We start from the raw sequence: 23,725 nt of genomic DNA, 5'->3' as shown, positions 1-23,725 counted from the left end.
TGAAATGTTAAGCTAAATGAACATACAGCATGTTCTCAAGTAACACTGTTTCCTTCAATCTAATTTTGGTATAATGCAATGGGAAAAAAAATCAGTTTTGTCATAGGTTTTTTCCACCTCTTAACCACAGTTTCTAAGAACTTACTGATGACAATGAGGACTTAACTATACAATGGAATAGTTGGCCTTAAGAAAGGAGATACTGCCATTTGTGACAACATGGATGAACCTGGAGGAAGCTATGCTAAGTAAAGTAAGCTAGACACAGAAAAATACTGTATCATCTCAATAAGCAGAATGGGAGGCAGGGGGGTGAGAAGCCGAATATATAGAGAACAGAATGGTGGTTATCAAGGGTCTGGGGTGGGGGATGGGTGGGATGGGAAGAAGTAGGTCGGAGGGTACCAATCTGCAGTTAGGTAAGATGAATAATTCTAGAGATCAAATTAATACACAACATGAGAACCACAGTTAATAATATTGTGTACTGAAAATTTGCTGAAAGAGGTTTTACATGCATACACACACACAGAGTAACTATGGAAGATGAAGGATACAGACATCTGTCTGACCATAGTAATCATTTCACTATGTATACAAAGCATGTTGTATACCTCAGATATGTATAATAAAAATAAATGAGAAAAAAAAAAAAAAACCCCGTATCCTACCTGCAAAAACAGTTTCAAATGCATTATGTCTTTGGATTTAGCAAGGAATTCACCTTTGCAGGCCCACCTACATACAACATTATAAATATACCAGGTGATTCATTGTATTATTCACAGTAAAAGATTGAAAGAAACCTAAAGGTTTATCAACAGGGGAAAGAACTGGTAAATTAAGTTGCTTATATTTCCGTATAAAGGAATATTTGGAGCCATAAAAAAATGAATGACAGTAAAAAGTAGCAAGACAAGAGGAACAAAAACTATATATATACACATTTCCTTGTACATGCATAAAACACATCTGGAAGGTTACAGAAGAAACCTCCTAGGTTTCTGGAGATGTAAACTGGGGGCATGAAGGCAGGGGAAAGGGAGAGACTTCGCTGTTTACCTTTTTATTCTTTTCCAATTTTAAATCATTTGAATCATTTGAATGCATTTGTCTAGAAATCAAATTTTAAAAGTTGAGGGAATTAACCTTACAGAAAGTAACAAACCTCAAGAAAGCAGCCACCTTCACCAGGTGGATAGTTGACCTCACTCTTCCCACTCTACAGTAGTTACTGAATGCCAGTCTCCTCCCTCCACTCAGTCTGCCCCACCTGCTGGCCTGCTACAGCCTCGGTGCAGTCCTATTCCCACACCTCCAAACACGTCCATACATTGTGATGGTCTATCTGGGGCCACCGATTGAGAGGAAATGTGCTGTGTTTCCATTCTTGAGACAGAGTGTTTTTATTTTCTTGAGGTTTGGGATTCTTTTCTTGCAATAACAGGGAGATCCCAGTAGGTGAGCGAGAAAGAAGTATGCTTTTATTGCATAAGGAATTTGTTTCTGATATACCAAAGTGATGATGTATGACTTTTCTTAAAGAAGTAGTTATTAGAAGAGTTAAAAATCAATGGAAACAAAAAGTCATAGGTATTGTTCCAATACTCCAGGAACATCACAGTTTGGATCCTGCAGAGGTGTGTAATATAATGTGTAATATTACATTCTGACAACCTCAAATTAAAAAATGCACAGCTGAAGATCACTTATAGTCAATACTACTTTTCAACCTTTAAGTTCATCAAGTCTCTCCCTAATGTATTGTACTTTTTAATAAAGGAAACTGTCAGATATGCTATAATACAGAGGAAAACATTTATATACTCTTTCATTATAATTTTCCACAACTTCCAAAATAAAGAAAAGACATGGAGACATTAAGTTCAGAGAATAATTGTGGCAGACAATTCCCCCATCCTAAAAGTTCAATTACCCAAACACAGGCATGATTTCTTACTAACTGAAAAGGAACTGAATTCACATGTAAAGACAAGCGCAGGATTCTGTTGAGTTCTGCTGGACACAGAACACAATTGCCAAAGCACTGGTTTAGCGCTTGTATTCTAACAGCTCACGGTTACTGAGCACTCTACGCGTGGGAAGAGCCAGTGCCGGGTGCCTGGCATGCATCCTTGCACCTCATCAGCACAATTATCCTATGGGCTCATCCTAGTTCACCTATTTTATAAATGAAAACACTAGCATTAGAGAAGTTAAAAACTTTGCCTAAAAACATCCAGAGTAGGTTTCAACATCGCCCACTACTTTATAATGCTTTCCCAAGAGCACTGAGACATTATCAAAACACATTAGTGAAACAGTCTAAAACGTCACAAATTTTAGGTTTAATACAAAATGCCCAGAAAACGGCAGCATTATTAGAAATCTCAGCATAATGTAATAATAAGAACTTATGATGATTGTATCCTTTTCCTGTTTTTTCTCCTGTATAGGCATATTAAATACCATAAAACTTATTTTAGAGGTGTGTGTGTATGTGCAGTTTCAAGACAATAATCTAAAACATTTTTAATATAACGAAGTATGGCAATACTAAATATTTAAAAGGGATTTTTATTTAGCCAACAGCAGAAAGCAAAATGTTGTCCAAGTAACATGCATTTCTTTTATCCCTAGGAATGTACCTTTCCTTCCACAAAGCATGTGAGATCCTGGCATGTAAATGAACATGATGGACTAGTCATGAAAATATTGTATATTCAATTCCTTAAATTCTAAAATTGTCTTAGCATTTAACATCCAACACACTAAACAATCTTTTTTTATATTCAATAAAAATAAGGACAAATTCAGTAAATTCAGATGGGCTATTTTATCACGTAAAGTTAAAAAAAGCAAAGGTAATTTTTCAACTGATTTTCTTTTACCCTGATACAAGTCGATGAGAAAATATGAAATTGAAACATATTACCATTTCTCAGTGTCTACAAATGGTAGTCACAAGGAAAAGCTTCCAAGGTCTCTTGTGTTGTTTTTAAAAGATATTATAATCTCATAATTTGGGAAACAATGTGTACTATTATCAAGAAACCTTTCATATTTTGTGAAATGGAGCACTTCCCTAATTTAAGAGACTATGGAAACCTTTTTCAGACATTTTTTTAACATCCTCAGAAATGGAAATTCTTGTTAATGCTGATCTGATCAATTCCTCCTAAGTTTATGGACTATTTCTTCACAAACTACAAGTCCCCAAATCAAATTATCTGTTCAATGGTATCTGAAATCAGTTATATACAAGCATCAGAAAGCTTTTCTCCAGCAACATAGACCCAAAACACACTACTACAAAACAAAAATTATCAAGAACATACAAAAGACATATCTTTTTTTTTTTTTTGAGATGGAGTCTCACTCTGTTGCCAGGCTGGAGTGCAGTGGCTCAATCTTGGCTCACTGCAACCTCTGCCTCCCAGGTTCAAGCAATTCTCTGCCTCCCGAGTAGCTGGGATTACAGGCACGTGCCACCATGCCCAGCTAATTTTTGTATTTTTAGTAGAGACAGGGTTTCACCATGTTGGCCAGGATGTTCTTGATCTCCTGACCTCAGGTGATCCACCCGCCTTGGCCTCCCAAAGTGCTGAGATTACAGGCATGAGCCACCAAGCCCGGCCACAAAAGACATACCTTTTCAAAGCCACAATTACCTCTCACCTGGACCACTGTTCCTCACTGATCTACCTGCCATAATTCTTGCACCTAATGATCTACTTATATCATAGGAGAGTGTCCCTCTTAAAATATAAATAAGATCATGGTGTTCTTCTTTTCAGAAACATTCAATGGCCTCCCATTCCATTGCTATTAAGCACAAACTACTGACACATCACCTTATGGTTGTGTTGAGATATACTGAACTGCCCTTCTTGTCTGTCCATCTCTAATCTTCTCACTTTCTGACTGTCCGCTCTGCTCACTCTGTTGGTCTCCACAACACTCTTCAAATGTACTCAGCACACTCTCACCCAGAGCCTTTACACTGGCTTCCTCACTGTCTGGGATGCTCTTCTCTCAGGTAATCAAGTGGCTCACTCACTCACCTCTTTAAAATCTGTGCTCAAATACTGCTTCCATTCATATGGACCCTAAACACCCATCTGTACTTCCAATTCCTTTTTTTTTTTTGGAGATGGAGTCTTGCTCTGTCACCCATGCTGGAATGCAGTGGTGCAATCTCAGCTTACTATAACCTTCACCTCCCAAGTTCAAGCAATTCTTCTGCCTTGGCCTCCCGAGTAGCTAGCTGGGATTACAAGTGCATGCCACTGAGCCCAGCTAATTCTTGTATTGTTAGCAGAGACGAGGTTTCACTATGTTGGCCAGTCTGGTCTCCAACTCCTGACCTCAAGTGATCTACCTACCTCGGCCTCCCTAAGTGTTGGGATTACAGGCGTGAGCCACTGTGCCGAGCCAGCCAATTCCTCTTAATCAAACTTTATTTTTACCATGGGACTTGCCAAACATGTTATAATCAACTGATTTTTTTTTTAAGAGTTGGGTTACTTAACATTAAAATATAAACTCTCTGCAGAGAATTCTACCTGCTTTGTACACTGATATGATTTCCAACATCTGACATACAGTAGGTATTCAATAAATTCTATTGTCTCAAAGGCAGCTGCAGTGGCACATGCCTGTAGTACCTGCTACTTGAGAGGCTGAGGCAGGAGGATCACTTGAGCCCAGGAGTTGGAAACCAACCTGGGCAACATAACAAGACACAGCCCCTTAAAAAAAAAAAAAAAAAAAAAAAAAAAAAAAAAAAAAAAAAAAAAAAAAACTATGAAATAAAATATAATGGAACAGAAATAATTATCACTTCATTTCTAAATAGGTTGAAAATAAATATCCGCCCCAAAAATGAGCAAACCTATAGTAATCCTCTTTAGGATATAACTCATATTGGATTTTAAATTACTATTAAAATATTTTGCTATCTCAAGAATTCAGCAGGCTGAGCAGACCAGATGGCTCGAGCCCAGGAGTTCAAGACCAGTCTGGGCAACACAGCAAAACCCCATCTCTACAAAAAAAAAATACAAAAATTAGCCTGGCGTGGTGGCCCGCATCCATGGTCCCAGCTACTCAGGAGGCTGAGGTAGGAGGGACGCTTGAGCCCAGGAGGCAGATGTTGTAGTGAGCCAAGATCGTGCCACTGCACTCCAACCTGGGCAACAGAGCGAGACCCTGTCTCCCCACCAAAAACAAAAAAAAATTCAGCTAGAAAAATGTTACATTTACATTGATCAAGAAAGTGTTTATAAACCAATAGTTTATGATGCACACTGGTGAATATGAAGTTATACCTGAAGCTTAAATGACAGCTTTTCCATTTCTAGAATGTATGCATCAAGTTCTACATTAACTTAAACATGGTATTATCCAAGCTCACAGTATCTGAGAAGGTTTATGTTATCTAGCAAACTAAAGTCAAGCCCTCTGTATTTCCCCACCTGTGATCTTCAAAGATACGGTGCTCCTTGAGATTTCTGAAAGGTAGGTCTGTTCTAAAATGTGTGAAAGGAAGAGAACCTGAAAAGGCAAGGTCTAAGAAGATCACTCATTTGGAAATGGCAAGGGTCACATCAGGGGTTATCTAAGTTAGTGTGATTTACCCTTTGGTAAATCATACACATATTTCAAAAGTTACTTTATATGCTTTAATTCTTGCACACATATTTCATGGAAAATAAATTAGTATTACCTCGACTATCATCCATTTCACCATCCCTTGAATGCTCTGATTGGATGTCTGGAGGGGTCTGAAGGACGGCCACGCTATTCTGATTTATAATCTTCAATTTCAATTTTGGTTTTGACCGTTTTCTTCTTGGAACTGTAACTGTGAGGCTCTGTAACTGAGTCATCCCTGATTCAGTCAAACACACACCATCCTGGGTATAAGTCTTGGGTGGGTCTAAAATTACAAAATCCCAAGAATACAAATTTAAACTTTCATTTTAAATTTGACTGATTACTGTTCCAAAATACCCACGTCAAGGGAATGTGACTGTAGTTCCAGAAAGCAATTACGTATCTATGAAATGCATGAATAATTAACTTCATGATACCCAATAAAAACTAGGAACAATAGGTCAAACTTTCTGGGATTATAGGCAAAAAGGCTGCATATTTTGAAAATGGTCTTCCTAGGCTGGGTGCAGGGGCTCACACCTGTAATCCCCAGCACTTTGGGAGGCTGAGGCGGCAGGCGGATCACGAGGTCAGGAGATCGAGACCATCCGGGATAACACAGTGAAACCCTGTCTCTTCTAAAAACACAAAACATTAGCTGGGCGTAGTGGCATGCACCTGTAATCCCAGCTACGTGGGAGGCTGAGGCAGGAGAATCGCTTGAACCCGGGAGGTGGAGGCTGCAGTGAGCGGAGATCATGCCACTGCACTCCAGCCTGGGCGACAGGGCGAGACTCTGACTCCAAACAAAAAAAAAAAGTCTTCCTGGCATTTCTATTTTCATGCCCCAATAAAAAGAGTTAGAAGCACTGCAACTAAACGCAATGCTCAGCTAATCCACTATGAGCTTTTCCTAGAAAAGATAAAAGATAGGGATATATTTACATAAGAGAAGAGAGAATACTCCAGAAGTTCATCTGGAAAAATCAGAGTATCAACATAATTACTAATAGGGAGAGGTAATAAATAAATACAAATCCTGCAGATTTAATTTTAAATGTACAAAACTGTTGTTCCTTAGAACAATTCCTGTACTATCCAAATGTTTTTGTATCAGGTGCTATTAAATACAAGTATTCAAAAGAATGATTGTTTAATAAGAATATCATATTAATCACCATACTAAGTTTATTTATTATTTTAAAAATTAAGAGATTGAATTAATTCTAAAATAAATCTGTTTGCTAACTAGGCCACATTTTCTGCTAACTGATAATTAAGCACAGTAATATATCAATGAAACCAAAGCAAGTATGGCATTAATGGTTATTCTAAGAGCTGTTATTTTTGTTGCCAACTTGCTGAAATTTATAGGAGTACTGCCCCAGTAAAGCTGGACGACATTTTATATATCATTGTGGAAATGATTACCAACATGAGGGAATTTGGATAGAACACCTATACGATTGAAGCAGGTTTCACGAGTGGTAAGCCAATTATGTAAAAATTAAGCAAAGTATATTAATTAAATTAAGTAAAGCATTTCAAATTTTACCTAGCTCTTTTACTTTTGTGACAATTTGTGCTACAAGTGAAGATTCACAGCAGTCTGAGGAAGGCACTGAAACGAAAAAAAAAATCCAGGTAATTCTTTTCAGAAAAAGTAAAGTGTATTTAAATACTTATATATGATTAAAATTTGTTTCTATACTCATTTTATTAAAATAAATGTTTGAACACTAAAGTTAAAAGTGGTTTTTAAAGCAACAACAAAACAAGAAGTGGTGAAGGAAATACTCAAGTCATGGAGGAAAACCTGGCTAAGAAAGAATCAATATATTGGATTTTGACATATTGTCAATAACTACAAGATCATGTTCCTTGGAAGCAAAATTATAGTTTACATCTAAAGTATATGCTTTTTACTGTTTCATGTCAACTGTTTTATTAAAAGTTGTGATAAGTCATGTGTAACCAAAAGTAATATTTTTCGTAAAATACTTGTCAAAGTAAGTTTCACAAAGACAAAATAGAGTAGAGCTAAGCTAATTCATTGGTTATGGACAGTAAGGTGCAAGTGAGTGGTACAAGAGTGCAGACTCACAGTTTAAATTATTCTCTTACCATTAGACGCAGGCATATAGGGTCTGCACATGCTACAATCAAAACCAATGTCTGCTACATTTTCCACTTCTTCCTCAGTATTTAAGTTTTGACAAACTGCATGCATCCATCTAAAAAGACCATATTTGTACATGTGTTTTAAAAAATGGAATATACTGATAACTGCTACCTTTTAAAACCTGTAACACTGACAGTCTTCAAACTTAAAAGCCCTAAGCCTCACATGCTCCTGCTACCTTGCCCTTGTCTCCTAACTATCCCTATTAACAGAAAACTTTCATAGAGCTAAGAAGGAAATAAAAGGAGTCAGAACAACTATTAGAGAGGAAGCAAAGCACATTACATAAGGAAGCCAATTATTTTATCATCATATATTAAATATTTCAAAGACAGCAAGGAAGCTAGTTAGAGCAAACAGAAAGGTATTCAGAAATACTGCAAATGGCAGTGCTAGCATGTATGTGCTCCATGCAATGCATCTAATTTGAAGTAGACATATCTTATGTAAAGCAATGTTGAATGGTAATTGGGAAATAAAGTAAAAAGTTGTCTTGCATTGGAACAAAGAATTAGTAGGCAGAGTCCCAAGAATACTGTACTACTGATGAAATAATACTATTAATAATAATAAATGTTCACTGTTTAACTTCTAAAAGAGTACAACAATATACCAATGAAAGCAAGGAAACATTCTTGATTTTGAAATTCCACATAATTACGTAGGGCAGGCAGAAGGTAGTATCTAATATCTAGATATCTAGTATTTAGAGCTTTGAGAAAAAGTGGTTTAAGGAAAACAGAATGTGTTAGATATTCTTTATAATTTATTAAAAGATTCAGAAACCCTCCATAAGAAATGGCATAGATGAAGGCAATAATTCTCCATCTAATTTCAAGGGATTCCTAAACCCTCAAAAGGCCTAAATTAAAATCTTTAGTCTTGGCCAGACGCAGTGGCTCACACCTGTAATCACAACACTTTGGGAGGCCGAGGCGGGTGGATCACAAAGTCAAAAGATTGAGACCATCCTGGCCAACATGGTGAAACCCCATCTCTACTAAAAATACAAAAATTAGCTGGGTGTGGTGGCACACGCCTGTAGTCCCAGCTACTCGGGAGGCTGAGGCAGGAGAATCGCTTGAACCCAGGAGGCAGAGGCTGCAGTGAGCCGAGATCATGCCACTGCACTCCAGTCTGGCGACAGAGCCAGGCTCAGTCTCCAAATTAAAAAAAAAAAAAAAAAAAAAAAAAAACTTTAGTCTGGAGTTGAGAATTCAAAACAGGAAATCGCTTCTGTAAGTTTCTAGGTGACTAAAATCTACAAAGCAAAAGTTCTGTACCTAAAACTTACGATCAAGGAAAAGCTATTTTCCATTTTCTTTTTGCTACATTTCAAAGAGAAAAGCTTTAAAAAGATGAAAAAATAGCACAATACCTATCACATTGTCTACATTGCAGAATAAGATCTTCTTCTCTATAGTTTCGATAGCAGACTGGACAGGAAGATAAGCTTGCACAAGGAGCGCACTGTGTGTAATTGTTCTGCCATTCACATCTTAGACCTGCAGATGTTGCTCCACAGTGTCTGCACCAAACACACCTGAAATCCAAATCCCCCCGAAAAGTCTCAATTTTACTTTCTTAGTTATTCAGTTACTGTAATTCAGGAAGCTACATATGAACATAATGGGGGAAATGATTTAATGTGTAGGTGAAAATTTTTCTGATTAGTGATACCCATCATAGCATACGTGTATTATTCAATTAAATAGATGTGGCTAATTTTTAAAAACTAAAGTGGCACGAGAAAGTTCTGAACTCGAAAGACTAGCAAGACAAACAAATCCTAGAGTACCATTTGCACTTCCAGCCTCCTTTGGGAACTGTCTGCAATGGAGGGTCTAGGCAGTAGGTGTGATAACTTATGTCACAATCATCACACAGCAGGAGTCTTCCTGGGTCAGTTGCCTTCCCACAGGCCTCACACACAGTGCACTCAAGACACCTCCAACCTTTGCTAAGAACCACTTTAGTGATCTGTAAAAGAAACAACCAATCCATGTGATTTATGCATTAACCTAACATAATCAAATATACCATATAAATTAATATGGTGCTTATGTACCTAGAAGCAGAAAAGAGGCAATCAACTAACATTTATTGAGCACCTACGGAGGCCCAATACTGGGTTGGGCATGTTCATATGCACTTTTAGGAGCCTACTGAGCAGAATAATAGAAAGTGGCATATATTTTAATGCCTTTTTACAGTCCACATAATTACCTTATGCTGTACATTTAATGTCCACTATATTTATAGATATAGTGACCACATTTTAAAGAAATCAAGTAAGTTTCCCTATTACTGATACATAATTTGAAAATACATCAACAAAATCTCCATCTACGTTTCCATGCTTAAAATCAATAGAAAAAAATATTTAAAAAAAAATGTAAAACATGAGTTCTTAGGGACATTTGATGATCTTAGAGGATTTCTATTTAGACTCTGAAGCTAGGAATTCCGAAGTTCACATTCACTCCTCTGTTTATTCTCCTCTCTCTCAAGGGTGTTAGTAGAATATTTGGGAATCTCCAAATCCCTAATAAACTCCTGAAGGAAGTCACACCATGTAATATTAAGATTGTGGAACTTCTTAAAGATCTCAAGGGACTAGGGTGTACAGATAGAACCAACCAAGTGCCCACATGATAACGACACAGCAGGTAATGAGGGTGCAGAATAAAAATTCAGATCATGAGGTACATGAAAGCCTAAAAGCTAACAGAGAAGAAAACAAAAGAGTTAAATTCAAAGGAACACCTATCAGAATGGCACCAAACTTCCCAACTCCAGATGCATAAGTTTCCGATTCTACAGGAAAACACTTTTCAAAGTACAATCCTCAACCTAGCTACACAAGCAACTGTGTGTGAAGACAGAATACGTTGTAGACACAGGAAGATTCAAAATTCAGCTCCCTCATTCTCCTTCTAATAAAGTTACTGAGAGATATGTGGAACAGAATGAGGATGTATTATAAAGAAAAGGAAGACTTGGGATCTATAAATCAACAGATCCAACAAAAGACATTCAGGCCAGGAAAGTTTAAGGATAAGAACAACACACCTAGAAGCTACCGGCATATTTCAGAGGAGGAGAAGGAAATGTCCAGGAGGAGGGTAGGACTTTTCCCAGAAAAAAACGGTACTTTAAAAAATAATCTTATATGATAGTTGTATAGTAGGCAAAAACAAAGAACAAATGGAGAGTCACTATTACTTTCTTGTTATTAAAAACTCCATGAAAGACAAAAGAAACTCATAGTACACTGTTTAGATCTGCAGTGAACATTCACTGAGTCAAAACCAACACCTTATTAATTGAACTAAACATAGTAATACAACTATATTGGGAGAAGGAAGGAGGTGTATTTTAAGACCTAAGTCAGAATGGATTTATTCATAGCAGGAAGTCGACAAAATCTAGCACTGATAAAGCAGTAAACCAGTTTATCATTTAGAGCTACAGCACTAACTACAAGAAAAAAGACCTGAACAGATGAAAAGTGATTGCCTCAGACATGGAGGTAAAGTAATACAAGGGTTGGTTGTTCATTACAAGGCTTTTTTTTTTTTTTTTTTTTTTTTTTTGAGACGGAGTCTCGCTTTGTTGCCTGGGCTGGAATGCAGTGGTATGATCTCAGCTCACTGCAACCTCCGCCTCCCATGTTCAAATAATTCTCCTGGCTCAGCCTCCTGAGTAGCTGGGACTACAGGAACGAGCCACCACACCCAGCTAATTTTGTATTTTAGTAGAGATAGAGTTTTACTATGTTGGCCAGCCTGGCTCGAACTCCTGACCTCAAGTGATCCACCTGCCTCGGCCTCCCAAAGTGCTGGGATTACAGGTGTGAGGCAACACGCCTGGCCCATTACAAAGCTTTTCATCTCATTTGATTTTTAAACATGTATATTTATTAGTTTGATTAGCTTATTGATTTTTAAGAATTTGTCTTAGATTACCAAGTTAATATATTACTTGCCCAAATNTTTTTTTTTTTTGAGACGGAGTCTCGCTTTGTTGCCTGGGCTGGAATGCAGTGGTATGATCTCAGCTCACTGCAACCTCCGCCTCCCATGTTCAAATAATTCTCCTGGCTCAGCCTCCTGAGTAGCTGGGACTACAGGAACGAGCCACCACACCCAGCTAATTTTGTATTTTAGTAGAGATAGAGTTTTACTATGTTGGCCAGCCTGGCTCGAACTCCTGACCTCAAGTGATCCACCTGCCTCGGCCTCCCAAAGTGCTGGGATTACAGGTGTGAGGCAACACGCCTGGCCCATTACAAAGCTTTTCATCTCATTTGATTTTAAACATGTATATTTATTAGTTTGATTAGCTTATTGATTTTTAAGAATTTGTCTTAGATTACCAAGTTAATATATTACTTGCCCAAATGAAGGAAATGGCCTAGGAGTAAGATCAGGGTGGCTTAGAGCAGCAGCCAGCAAACATTTCCAATAAAGGGCCAGAGAATAAATAGAAAGTTTTGAGGGCCATATGATCTGTTGCAACTTTATAAACACTCTGCCAGTATAAGGCAAAAACCACTACAAATATATGTAAACAAAAGAACATGGTCATATTTCAATAAAAGTTTATTTGCAAACACAGGAAATGGGCCAGATTTAGTCTATGGGCCAGTCTGCCTAACCCTGGCTTCAATGATGATCTGAAGATAAAGTGGCAGACAGATCTGGGGTGTTTAGTGGCAGAATTTTTAAAATATTTATTTTCATTCCTACTAAGTTTTCTTCACAGATACCTGTGGCCTCCTTTACAACCAAACTCTCCAACTTTCTCAGTTTATATTCACTCTTCAACACACTACACTCTGGTCTCTACTCCCACATCCACTCAAAAATGCTTAAGCCAGGCTTGTCAAGACCTTCTTATTCTCAAATCTAACAGAAATATTAGTGTTTGTGTTTCTTGATTGCTAGCACTTTAACACTTGAACAATTTCTCCCTCTGTGAAATTTCCTTTTAACCTAGGTACTGGGGTTGTACTATCAAGTCATTTTTTTCTTCTGCTGAACCAGTTTAGGCTTAGTTTTAAAAGTTTTTTCAAATAAGATGTCATCCAGGATTCCATTCATGGTACGCTATCCAAAATTGTTACAGATATGTTTTATAATCTAATACGGATACATGCTTCAACTATAATAGAGTAGGTGGGACCAGCCTGTTCTCCCATAAGATACTAGAAAATTGGACAAAATGTATGAAACAATTGTTTTCAGATATTGGACAACACATAGTACAGGCGACAGTGGTCTCTGAGAGGAAGGACACACTCAGGGAGTCCTGTGATACTCTGCCTAGAAACATTTTCCAGAACGCTGCCCAGGGAAGGAGAACCTCATCAGAGAACAATCCATGGCCTCCCTGAGGTTAGGGAAGGTGAGGCAGTGGAATGTGCAGGACACAGTACTCAAAATGAAGAAGCATAAGGACTAAGAGCTCCAGAAATCTAAAGGATTCCCCTGAAATCTTCGGCAGAACACCAAGCTGCACTTCTATAAGGCCAAAGACCCCCAACCAGGGGAGAGTACACCTACTAGGAATTTGTAAGCTGCAGTTACTGAGCTTGCAAAAGGCTCAAAGACAAGTGAAGCCCAACTAGTCAGAGTACAAAGACAATGGTGAACAGGGGGTAGAATTCAGTAGAGAGACCAGAAAGGCCAAGTCTTAAGTATAGGGTTAAACTAATGCTAGGACCGCAGCTACCAAAGTGTGGTCTAGGGAACCCCAGTGGGCCTGTAAGGTTAAAACAAGTTTAAATAATACTAGGATTTAATTTGCCTTTTTTGACTTTAATTCATTCACAATTATACAGTGGTATTTATAGAGGCTACATGTTGTATCATATCATTACATTGACATTATGCAGGTTGTGCTTCTGTAGTCTTGTGTTATAAAATGTTCCTAGTTTTAATTCCTAAAATGGTGAATAGTCCATAGTTAAAATCCTCATAAACAAAAACTATCGGGTCCTCAGGAATTTTAAAGAGTGTTAAGGTTCTAAAACCATAAAGTCTGAAAACATCCACCTCAGAGTGAAGGCTTTCTAGACTTGCCCCTGAAAGCTTAAAAAGTACCTTCAAAGGTATCAAACTTATCCACAAACAATTGCCTCCTACAACAAATATTCAAACTGAGTCAATTCACATATCCCTAGTATATTTCTAGATACTGCTGTATTTCTCAATCAATGAGACTGCAGTATCCTACACTGTCCAAAACAGCGTCATCGTATAAAAGGAACCACACACAATTTTTAAAAATAGGAATTCAAATTCTAGCTCTACCAGTAACTAGGTGTTTGACAGTGAACTAATTGTCCAATCTTAACTTATGTAAGTCGTATTTAACTCATCTGTAAAATGGGAATTCAGTAATTGTTGGATGGGTTAAAAGAAATACATTACTACCTTGGAAGGGATCTTATTCAATTTCCTTAGGTCCAAAACACTAAGTATTCTAAAACACAAAATCTAATAACAGCAACTTTTATACAAAGTACAAAGAAGAAAAGAAACATATTTTATGCATATAGAACTCTATTTTTTTAATTGGCTTTCTATACCGTCTTTTTCAGTCAAATACCATGAGCAACTAACTTTAAAAGACTACATAAATTAACCGTACTCGTCTTCTATTTTGGATAGTATTAATTACAATCTTTCATTTTGATTCCTAAATTCACAAAAACCTGTATTACCCTATAAAAGAAATACTAGTGTAGTTATCAACAAAGAATTCTGAGGGAGATAATGTTGATTTGCTTACTACACTGACATTTTACTGACAATGACATAATACAGTCACGTTTGAAGGGCAGGGGAGAAAGGTATAAAAATCACTCATAGTTCACGACCTATCTCTGATACTGAGGTTAGTATTTATATTACATAGTATGGCAGTACTAGAAAAGATTTACTTGTGGAGTACATTAAGACCTCTGCTGTACAGCTATACCTCCATACTTGCCTCCAGTGGCCATGACACTTTATTCAAATATGTAAGTTTTATTAAGACTGAGTTCTTATAAAGAAAAACCAAGAACCTTAGATTCAACACTGAAGTATTGAGACCTGTCCATATTTAAAACCAAGCACACGATACCACTTAAAAGGTTCCCCAGAAAGCCTCTATCCTGAAATGCTTGAAAGTGAGCAGTGCTGACTCTCGATTATTACCAATTGCATTAAATATGACACTTGTTTTGTTTCTTTTGGCTGTAAGGAGAAAATGTCTTTTTGTATATGAGTGAGCATAGAGGAGAGAGAATGTGGGAAAGAACAGAATGGGCTAATAATTTTTTACTAAATACTCCAGTTCTCAGCTTTTTAAATCAACAAGACAAAATGAATCAGTTAAACCTAAAATCTTTGTGAATAGTATAAATTATCTTTTAAGTTAAATGCACATATTTTTATGTTTTACTTATTCAAGACAAAAGCAAGATATTAGTACAATATAAGATTTATAGAGGAGCAAATTTCTTGAAATAGCAAACCCTTAAAAGCAGTATTTAAAGTACTTAAATACTGTCACATATGTATAATATTCATCATACTTAACTGTGAGAACTGGGAGTTCATGTTACCACTCAAATCAAATAAAAATTCACTACATTTTTGTTAACTCAATTTAAGGATGTTTACCTTAATACTGACACAGTATGGATGGTAACACTGACCACACTGAGAACAGGCAAGTAATCTTCCTTCTGCTCCTTGGCCAAAACTGCCACAAACTACACACATATCCTGAAGTTAAGAAAACAGAACATATTTTAAATGGAGACTAAGCTAAAAATCTACAAATTTTACTTTAAAAATATCTTCTTAACTAATATAGCTCTATAGCTAAATATTGGATGACTTCTGTATATATGAGATAAAGCAGAAATGTGCAAGGAGGAATTCAATGAGGAAGACAGTAAATTGTTAAGTTCAAACCTGATTCAAAGTGAACTTGTCAGTACTAGAAAACAACACAACTGTATTGTGCATAGAGTTTTCTTCATCATCCTTATTTGATGAAATATCTGCAGCAGAAACCTATAAAAAGCAAAATACACAAAATATGAAGTTATATTTTTCACTTGTTTTATACTTAACTGGAAAGCTTCAGAAAATTCATAATCAAAACACATATTTTTGCCAAGGTCTAGAATAACAATTCCAAATACTATTAATGCTAAAATACTACCATAAAATGGAGTCTTAACATTTTATTATTCACCTAATTCTCTCTTTAGAGTAGAATTCCTATAGACCAAGAAGTAATGAGAAAATATAATAAACCTGTCTTAGCAAGACTTGATTATGCAGAATTCTAATCAAGAAACTATAAATGATAATATTATATGTATGTACACACACAAATCTATCACTCTATTTTAGTGACACACACTTGAGATCTGCTATGTAGCTAGTCTGAACTGAGATGTACTGTAAGCATAAAATACAACACCTAATTATATATTACATGATGAAATGGTTATATTTTAGATATATCAATCAAAATGGAAGGCATTAAAATTAATTTAGCCTGTTCCCTATAACCTTTATTTTGTTTTGAGAGGGAGTTTCACTCTTGGTGCCCAGGCTGGAGTGTAATGGTGTGATCTCGGCTCACTGCAACCTCCGCCTCCCGGTTCAAGCTATTCTCCTGTCTCAGCCTCCCAAGTAGCTGGGATTACAGGTGTCCACCACCATACCCAGCTAATTTTTGTATTTTTAGTAGAGATGGGGTTTCACGATGTTGGTCAGGCTGGTCTCTAACTCCTGACCTCAAGTGATCCACTGTGCCCAGCTCATTGTAACTTTTTTTTTTTTTTGAGACAGAGTCTCGCTCTGTCGCCCGGGCTGGAGTGCAATGGCCGGATCTCAGCTCACTGCAAGCTCCGCCTCCTGGGTTTACGCCATTCTCCTGCCTCAGCTTCCCGAGTAGCTGGGACTACAGGCGCCCGCCACCTCGCCCGGCTAGTTTTTTGTATTCTTTAGTAGAGACGGGGTTTCACCGTGTTAGCCAGGATGGTCTCGATCTCCTGACCTTGTGATTCGCCTGTCTCGGCCTCCCAAAGTGCTGGGTTTACAGGCTTGAGCCACCGCGCCCGGCCTCACTGTAACTTTTTAACGTGGCTACTAGGAAGTTTTAAATTGCATATGTGGTTCTCATTATATTTCTATTATACCACTTTAGAATATTATTTTGAATAATATCAAAATTTCAGTATTATCCAAATGATTATCAACCAATATTGTTCAGTCTGGACTTACTTCTATTTGACTACATCAACTAAGTACCCACTGGTTTGTTACTAATTTCTACAGTGATTATGAAACAAAATAAAGCGCTGAATTAGAAGTTGTAGAAGAAGACAAGGAGGGCAGTGCCAAAATCATAAAATACAATCCTCTTTCTTTAAAAAGCTTACAACCTAAGCCTGAAAAGACAGAGTTGAAACACAACAGGTTATGTTCAAGGTCAAAACATAAAACAATAGAATTACTTTTCTTGAGGAACAACTGAGAGAAGATTAACCAGCTGGGTGTGGTGGCTCATGTCTATAATCCTAGCACTTTAGGAGGCTGAAGTGGGTGGATCGCTTGAGCTCAGGAGTTCAAGTCCAGCCTGGGCAAGGAGGTGAAATCCCGTCTCTACCAAAAATACAAAAAATAGCCAAGCGTGGTGGCACACGCCTATAGTCTCAGCTACTCAGGAGGCTGAGGCAGGAGAATCACTTGAACCCGAGAGGCAGAGGTTACAGTGAGCCAAGATTACACCACTGCACTCCAGCCTGGGTGACAGAGCGAGACCCTATCTCCAAAAAAAAAAAAAAAAAAGAGGAAGAGAGGAAAGAAGGACGGAAGGAAGGAAGTTAGGAAGGAAGGAAGGAAGGAAGGTTAACTAAATAGAAGGACTACATCTCAGTATTTTTCAAAATAAATATATTTAAAAGCAGTTTTTTGGGTTTTTTTGAGACAGTCTCGTTCTGTCCCCCACGCTGGAGTGCAGCGGTGCGATCTCGGCTCACTGCAAGCTCCGCCTCCCAGGTTCACGTGCCTGCCACCATGCCCGGCTAGTTTTTTTGTATTTTTAGTAGAAATGGGGCTTCACCATGTTAACCAGGATGGTTTCGATCTCCTGACAAAGTGACCCGCCCAACTCGGCCTGCAAAGTGCTGGGATTACAGGCACGAGCCACCGCGCTCGGTCTAAAAGCAGTTTTAATGGACAGTACTAATGCTTTATAAGAGCAATTTACAGTCATATGAACCCTAATAATGTCGATATTCATCATTACAGAATAAGTAAAACAATGGCAAATCCAAACATTAGAAAATTATGCAACATTTTAAAAGCAAGGAGGCAGAAATTTATATGGACTCTCATGAAAGAAATTATTAAAAGACATTGTTGAGTGAAAAAATAAATTGCAGAACAGTATGTGAGGTGTAGCACTTATAAAAACATGAAAAGTCATTATATGTAGTCTACGGGCACATATAATAGGTTGAATCATAAGAAACTGCTGCTTTTCATCAGTTCAGAAATAATATTGGCAATTTCATACGGATCAACCTAATATATAAAGATACCAAACTGGTAACAGGGAAATAAGGACTGAGGAGTTAGCAATGGTAAATTCTGATCTACCTATAATGCTTTAATTTTGTAAATAGAAAAAATGTATTGATGTGTTATATGCATACTTCAAAATTGGTTTTCTAAGATTTTAGAGAATCATCCAAGATGATTCACAAAAGTAGAATCATCATGATCAGTAAGAAATTAAGTGACCACTAAAAGTAATCATTAATTCAGCCATAGGACTAATGATGCACTGAGAAGACTATTAAGATATATAATTGTGGAAATGGCTAAAATAGAAATAAAGTATCTATTTCTACCTCCCAACCACTAACAGAAATTTCAACACTTTATACACACTGAGCAGCTCAAAGAAATTGTAAAGATCCATTATTAATTTTAAAAGGAAATTTAACCAGTGAATGCTTCCACTGAAAATGATAAACAATATATTCCCAGTATAAACCAGCAACAAAGTCTGCAGTAAAAAATTACAATGTCCCTAGATTCAAGTGGGAGGTAGAGAGTTATATTTAAATAATAAGTGCAGAAAAACCAAAATATTTTAAAATAATTGTCCGTGCAAGAAAGAAAACAGTATCATCTAGCTTGAGGACCCACTGTTTTTATTTTATAATTTATTTCATGATCTTTAGACTGCTAGAAAAATAAATTACCTTGAGGGCAAAGGTAAACTTTGAGAAAATAAGTGCTATTGTTGCCTGCATAGATAATAGTGTGATTTATTCAGAAGGTGATAGATATTTCATTTTCTTAGACCACAGATATAAGCCAGGGAACAGAAAGCTCTGACCTAAACTTCACAAATGTCCCTTCCAAACAGGGACACAAAAGAGTAAACAAAAAAAGAAGATCAAATTAAACTCAAAGTGAGAAGATAGGAAAAAAGAGATGAGAATATAAATCAATAAAACAGAAAGGGGAAAGAAAATAGAGAAAAGTCCATGAAAACAATGGCTGACTCAAGAAGATCAATAAGATTGATAAATCTCTAGCCAGACTGATCAGGAAAAAAATAAGACAAGATACAAAGTATTAGTATTGAGAATAAGGAAGGTGAAATCACTACAGATTCTACAGGTATTAAAATAGTAAGAAATATTATGATCAACTCCATTCCTTTAATTTGTCAAGATAGACAAAATGAACAAATCTCTTGAAAGATGCAAATTTATGCAAGGGGAGACAGATAACCTAAATAGGTACCTGTTAAAGAAACAAAATTTGTTGTTAAAAACCGACCCATAGGCTGGGCGCGGTGGCTCATCCTGTAATCCCAGCACTTTGGGAGTCGGATCATCTGAGGCCAGGAGTTTGAGACCAGCCTGGCCAACATGGCGAAACCCCATCTCTACCAAAAACACAAAAATTAGCCAGCCATGTTGGTGCACACCTGTAATCCCAGCTACTCAGAAGGCTGAGGCAGGAGAATTGCTTGAACCTGGGAGGTGGAGGCTGCAGTGAGCGGAGATCACTCCACTGCACTCCAGCCTGAGCGCAGTGGCTCACGCCTGTAATCCCAACACTTTGGGAGGCCAAGGCAGGTGGATCACCTGAGATCGGAAGTTCGAGACTAGCCTGGCCAAGTTCGAGACCAGCCTGGCCAACATGGTGAAAAATTGTCTACTAAAAATACAAAAAAAAATGAGCCAGGCATGGTGGTGGGCACCTGTAATCCCAGCTACTCAGGGGGCTGAGACAGAGGAGTCACTTGAACCTGGGAGGTGGCAGTTGCATGAGTCGAGATCGCGCCATTGCAATCCAGCCTGGGCAACAAGAGCAAAATTCCATCTCAAAAGAAAAAAAAAAAGAAAACAAAACAAAAACCACCCCACAAAGAAAATTTCAGGCCAAGATCGTTTCACTAATAAATTCATGTATAATATAAGAAGAAATATTTCCACTACTACACAACTTTTCCAGAAAACTGAAGAGGAGAATACACTTCCTGATTCATTCTAAGAAGCTGGAGTTATGCTGATACCAAAACCAGATGAAGACATTACAAGAATGTAAGACTACAGGCTGGGGCATGGTGACTCATGGCTGTAATCCCAGCACTTTGGGAAGCCAAGGTGGGAAAACTGCTTGAGCTCAGAAGTTCGAGACCAACCTGGACAACATAGTGAGATGCTGTCTCTATTAAAAATTTTTAAAAAGGAGTTGGATGTATATAGTAGGACACACACCTACGGTCCCAGCTACTTGGGAGATGGAGGTGGGAGGTCGAATCTGGAGTGAGCTATGATCACACCACCGCACTCCAGCCCAGGAATTAGAACAAGAACCTGTCTCAGAAAAAAAAAAGAAGGGAAAAAAAAAGTGCACAAGTCTACAACCGTGGTGCATCCAGTTTTATTAATACTCAGCAAGAAAAGGGAGTACACTGTTAACAAACGCAACAGCATAGATGAATCTCCAAATAATTGTGCTGAAATAAATCAGTCCAAAAAGCGTACAATTCTGTAGGATTCCACTTATATACAACTCTAGAAAATGCAAACTAATCTTGGAAACGAGGACGGATGGCAGGGGGAATGCAGAAAATTACAAAGGGGCATGAAGAAACTTTGGGAGATGAATATATTTACTATCATGATTGTGGTATCGTTTTCAAGGGTGTATACATATATCAAAGCTTATGGAATTGTACATGTCAAATATAGCTTATATCAACTATACCTCAATAAGCCTGGTTTTAAAATTTTTCTTTTTGAAAAAAGGACAAGAATCTAAGCTTCCTTACTCCTCTGGCTTAGTAGTAAACTTGAATAATTTCACCTGTACTTAAAATGACATTTCAGAATTTTAAAAACAGGATTTTAATAAAATAGTGGTTATTACATAAAATATTTGCTAGTAGTTAGCAAATATTTGTAATGCACATATAAATAAAGCCTCATAACATGATATAAGCAAATATCTATCAATCTTAAAATTTTTTAAATAAAAGAGCAACTATATTACACATTGACTTTATGGAGAGGGTTGGCATAGAAAGATAAGGAGTCAAAGAGGAAGGTAAGGAAAGAGAAAGGATGAGAAAGTAAATATACAAGAAAATGTAACCAGAGGCACAAAAAAAAAAAAAAAAAAGCAAAGTAGAGACAGAGTAAAATAAAATAAACATTTTGGCCTCTTTATATGATTCTTAAGATCAAAATAACTTGCTGTGAGATTTTCATCAATTGACATATAGATTAGAGAAAATATACATGAAGCAAGCCTCACCCCAGGCAATACAACAGCTCCGATTCCACTTTTCAGCTTTGACCTGCCTCGGCCACCTCGCCCCGACAGTCCTGCACCTCGAGGTCTCCGCTTTCCTGGAAATCCAGACCCACGGCCCTATTTAACAGATTAGGAAAAGTCAACATTCTGTGACAGCCGAAAAGAATTTTTAAATCCAAATGCCACTGAGATAAAACATTTTATTAAATGTTACACAAACACTTTTTTTTAGGTAAGTATTTGTATCTTTAAAAGCATACTCCGCAACTTAAAAATCTAAATATAAAATGTTTACAACCTTAGAATCATACCTTGGGCCTGTCACTGTGAACGCTTTCAGCAAGGCTTTGCATGATTTTTCTCTTTCCCACTCCTACATTTTCGGTGGCTACAACAACTACAGCCTAATCCAGATATTTCGAAGTGCAACAAATTGTATTTAATATACAGTACAGAGTATAAGGAAGAACTCTCTCATTAACTGGTCTTGCAGTGATTACAGTAATAGCTAGTATCTATTGAGTACTTACTATGTACTAATTTAAGTATTTTTTACTCTTGACAATCCCATATAGTAGGTTTTATTATCTCCATTTTAGATGACTTTGCTGAGGAATAAAAAGGTTAAGTAACTTGTCTAAGGTCACTTATCTAGCAAGTCTGGCTCCAGCGTCCCTGGGTTGGAACCATATTCTGTACTGCTACATCAGCATGAAAGTTCATTTTTGCTAGTGTGTAACAGTATTCTTCCTGTCATTAAAATTCAGTTTCCTTCACTATTCAACAGTTCTCTTATGAACTCAACATTTCTACCTCATTCACCATAGTACTTAGAAGAAAATTTATTATTATTATTATTACTTTTATTTTTGAGACAAGAACTTGTTCTGTCATTCAGGCTGGAGTGCAGTGGTGTGATCACAGCTCACTGCAGCCCAGAACTCTTGGGCTCAAGTGATCCTCCTGCTTCTGCCTCCCAAAGTGCTGGGATTACAGGAGTAAGCCAAAGCGTCCAGCCAGGAAAAAATATTTGAGGATTATGGGAAAGCTAGCAAAAGGCTTTGTGAAAGCTTTGCTTTAAATAATCTGAATAATAAATACTTGAAATGGTAATAATTTATCTGACTTCTTACACAAAAAATAAATGTATGGGAAAATGTGTTAGTTAAATTCCCTGATAATTTAAGAACCAGAGTACGGTGTTCCCTGCTCCCCTACCCTTGTTTGTACTAATTAACTACACCTTGAAAAAACCTGGCACCTACCTAAGTAGATGAATTATGTATATTTAAAATTATCCAGATGCTCAGGAAAATACTTTGATGTTTCCCTCCCAACAAGTTAAATAATATGTCATATCTTCAACTGATGTCCCTTATCATAGTTTGAAATGAACTTATTCCCTATTTAGCAGAATGGTAACTTTATGGTGATACTGTAAGCATAAAATAGATACACATGAATAAAAGGAATGGGAGGAATGGGTTTTTTCCCTTTGGATGTAATAAATACAGCCAGCTTCCAGTTTCAAACTGCCACTCCTGTCTTCTCTTAACCTGCTCTCCTTGAGATCCCTTGAGAGATGCATCAGCTTCTTTGAACAACAGATGTATGGGATCAGGTTAGTTTTTTTGGGTTTTTTGTTTGTTTTTGAGACGGAGTCTCGCTTCTACACCCAGGATGGAGTGCAATGGTGCGATCTTGGCTCACTGCAACCTCCGCCTCCTGGGTTCAAGTAATTCTCCTGCCTCAGCCTCCCTAGTAGCTGGGATTACAGGCACATGCCACCATGCCTGGCTAAATTTCTTTGTATTTTTAGTAGAGACGGGGTTTCACCATGTTGGCCAGGTTGGTCTCGAACTCCTGACCTCAAGTGATCCGACTGCCTCAGCCTCCCAAAGTGTTGGGATTACAGGCTGAGCCATGGCGCCTGGCCAAGTTTGTTTTGTTTTTAAATTGGTATTAAAGATTTTGAAAATTAAGTCAGTGATTAAAAATCAATACTACAGTAATCTCTCAA

The 23,725-nt window shown here is 37.3% G+C and overlaps 1 protein-coding gene across 5 annotated transcripts in view; it reads right to left on the bottom strand.

Annotated features, from left to right (window-relative positions):
• The window catches only part of KMT2C (lysine methyltransferase 2C), a 233,321-nt gene that overhangs the window by 82,699 nt on the left and 126,897 nt on the right, over positions 1-23,725 (bottom strand). For all 5 annotated transcript variants that reach the window (XM_017863662.1, XM_017863658.1, XM_017863659.1 and 2 more), the window contains exons 15-22: positions 21,706-21,822; positions 15,814-15,915; positions 15,517-15,621; positions 9,639-9,820; positions 9,219-9,383; positions 7,783-7,892; positions 7,214-7,279; positions 5,729-5,941 (exon numbers count right to left, since the gene is read on the bottom strand). In XM_017863662.1, coding sequence (XP_017719151.1) covers positions 5,729-5,941; positions 7,214-7,279; positions 7,783-7,892; positions 9,219-9,383; positions 9,639-9,820; positions 15,517-15,621; positions 15,814-15,915; positions 21,706-21,822 — 1,060 coding nt within the window. The remainder of the gene's footprint in view (positions 1-5,728; positions 5,942-7,213; positions 7,280-7,782; positions 7,893-9,218; positions 9,384-9,638; positions 9,821-15,516; positions 15,622-15,813; positions 15,916-21,705; positions 21,823-23,725) is intronic.

Source organism: Rhinopithecus bieti, unplaced genomic scaffold (genome assembly GCF_001698545.2).
Source record: "Rhinopithecus bieti isolate Rb0 unplaced genomic scaffold, ASM169854v2 scaffold_70550, whole genome shotgun sequence".
Classification (NCBI taxonomy): Eukaryota; Metazoa; Chordata; class Mammalia; order Primates; family Cercopithecidae; genus Rhinopithecus; species Rhinopithecus bieti.
This window is presented reverse-complemented; position numbering and strand designations above follow the sequence as displayed.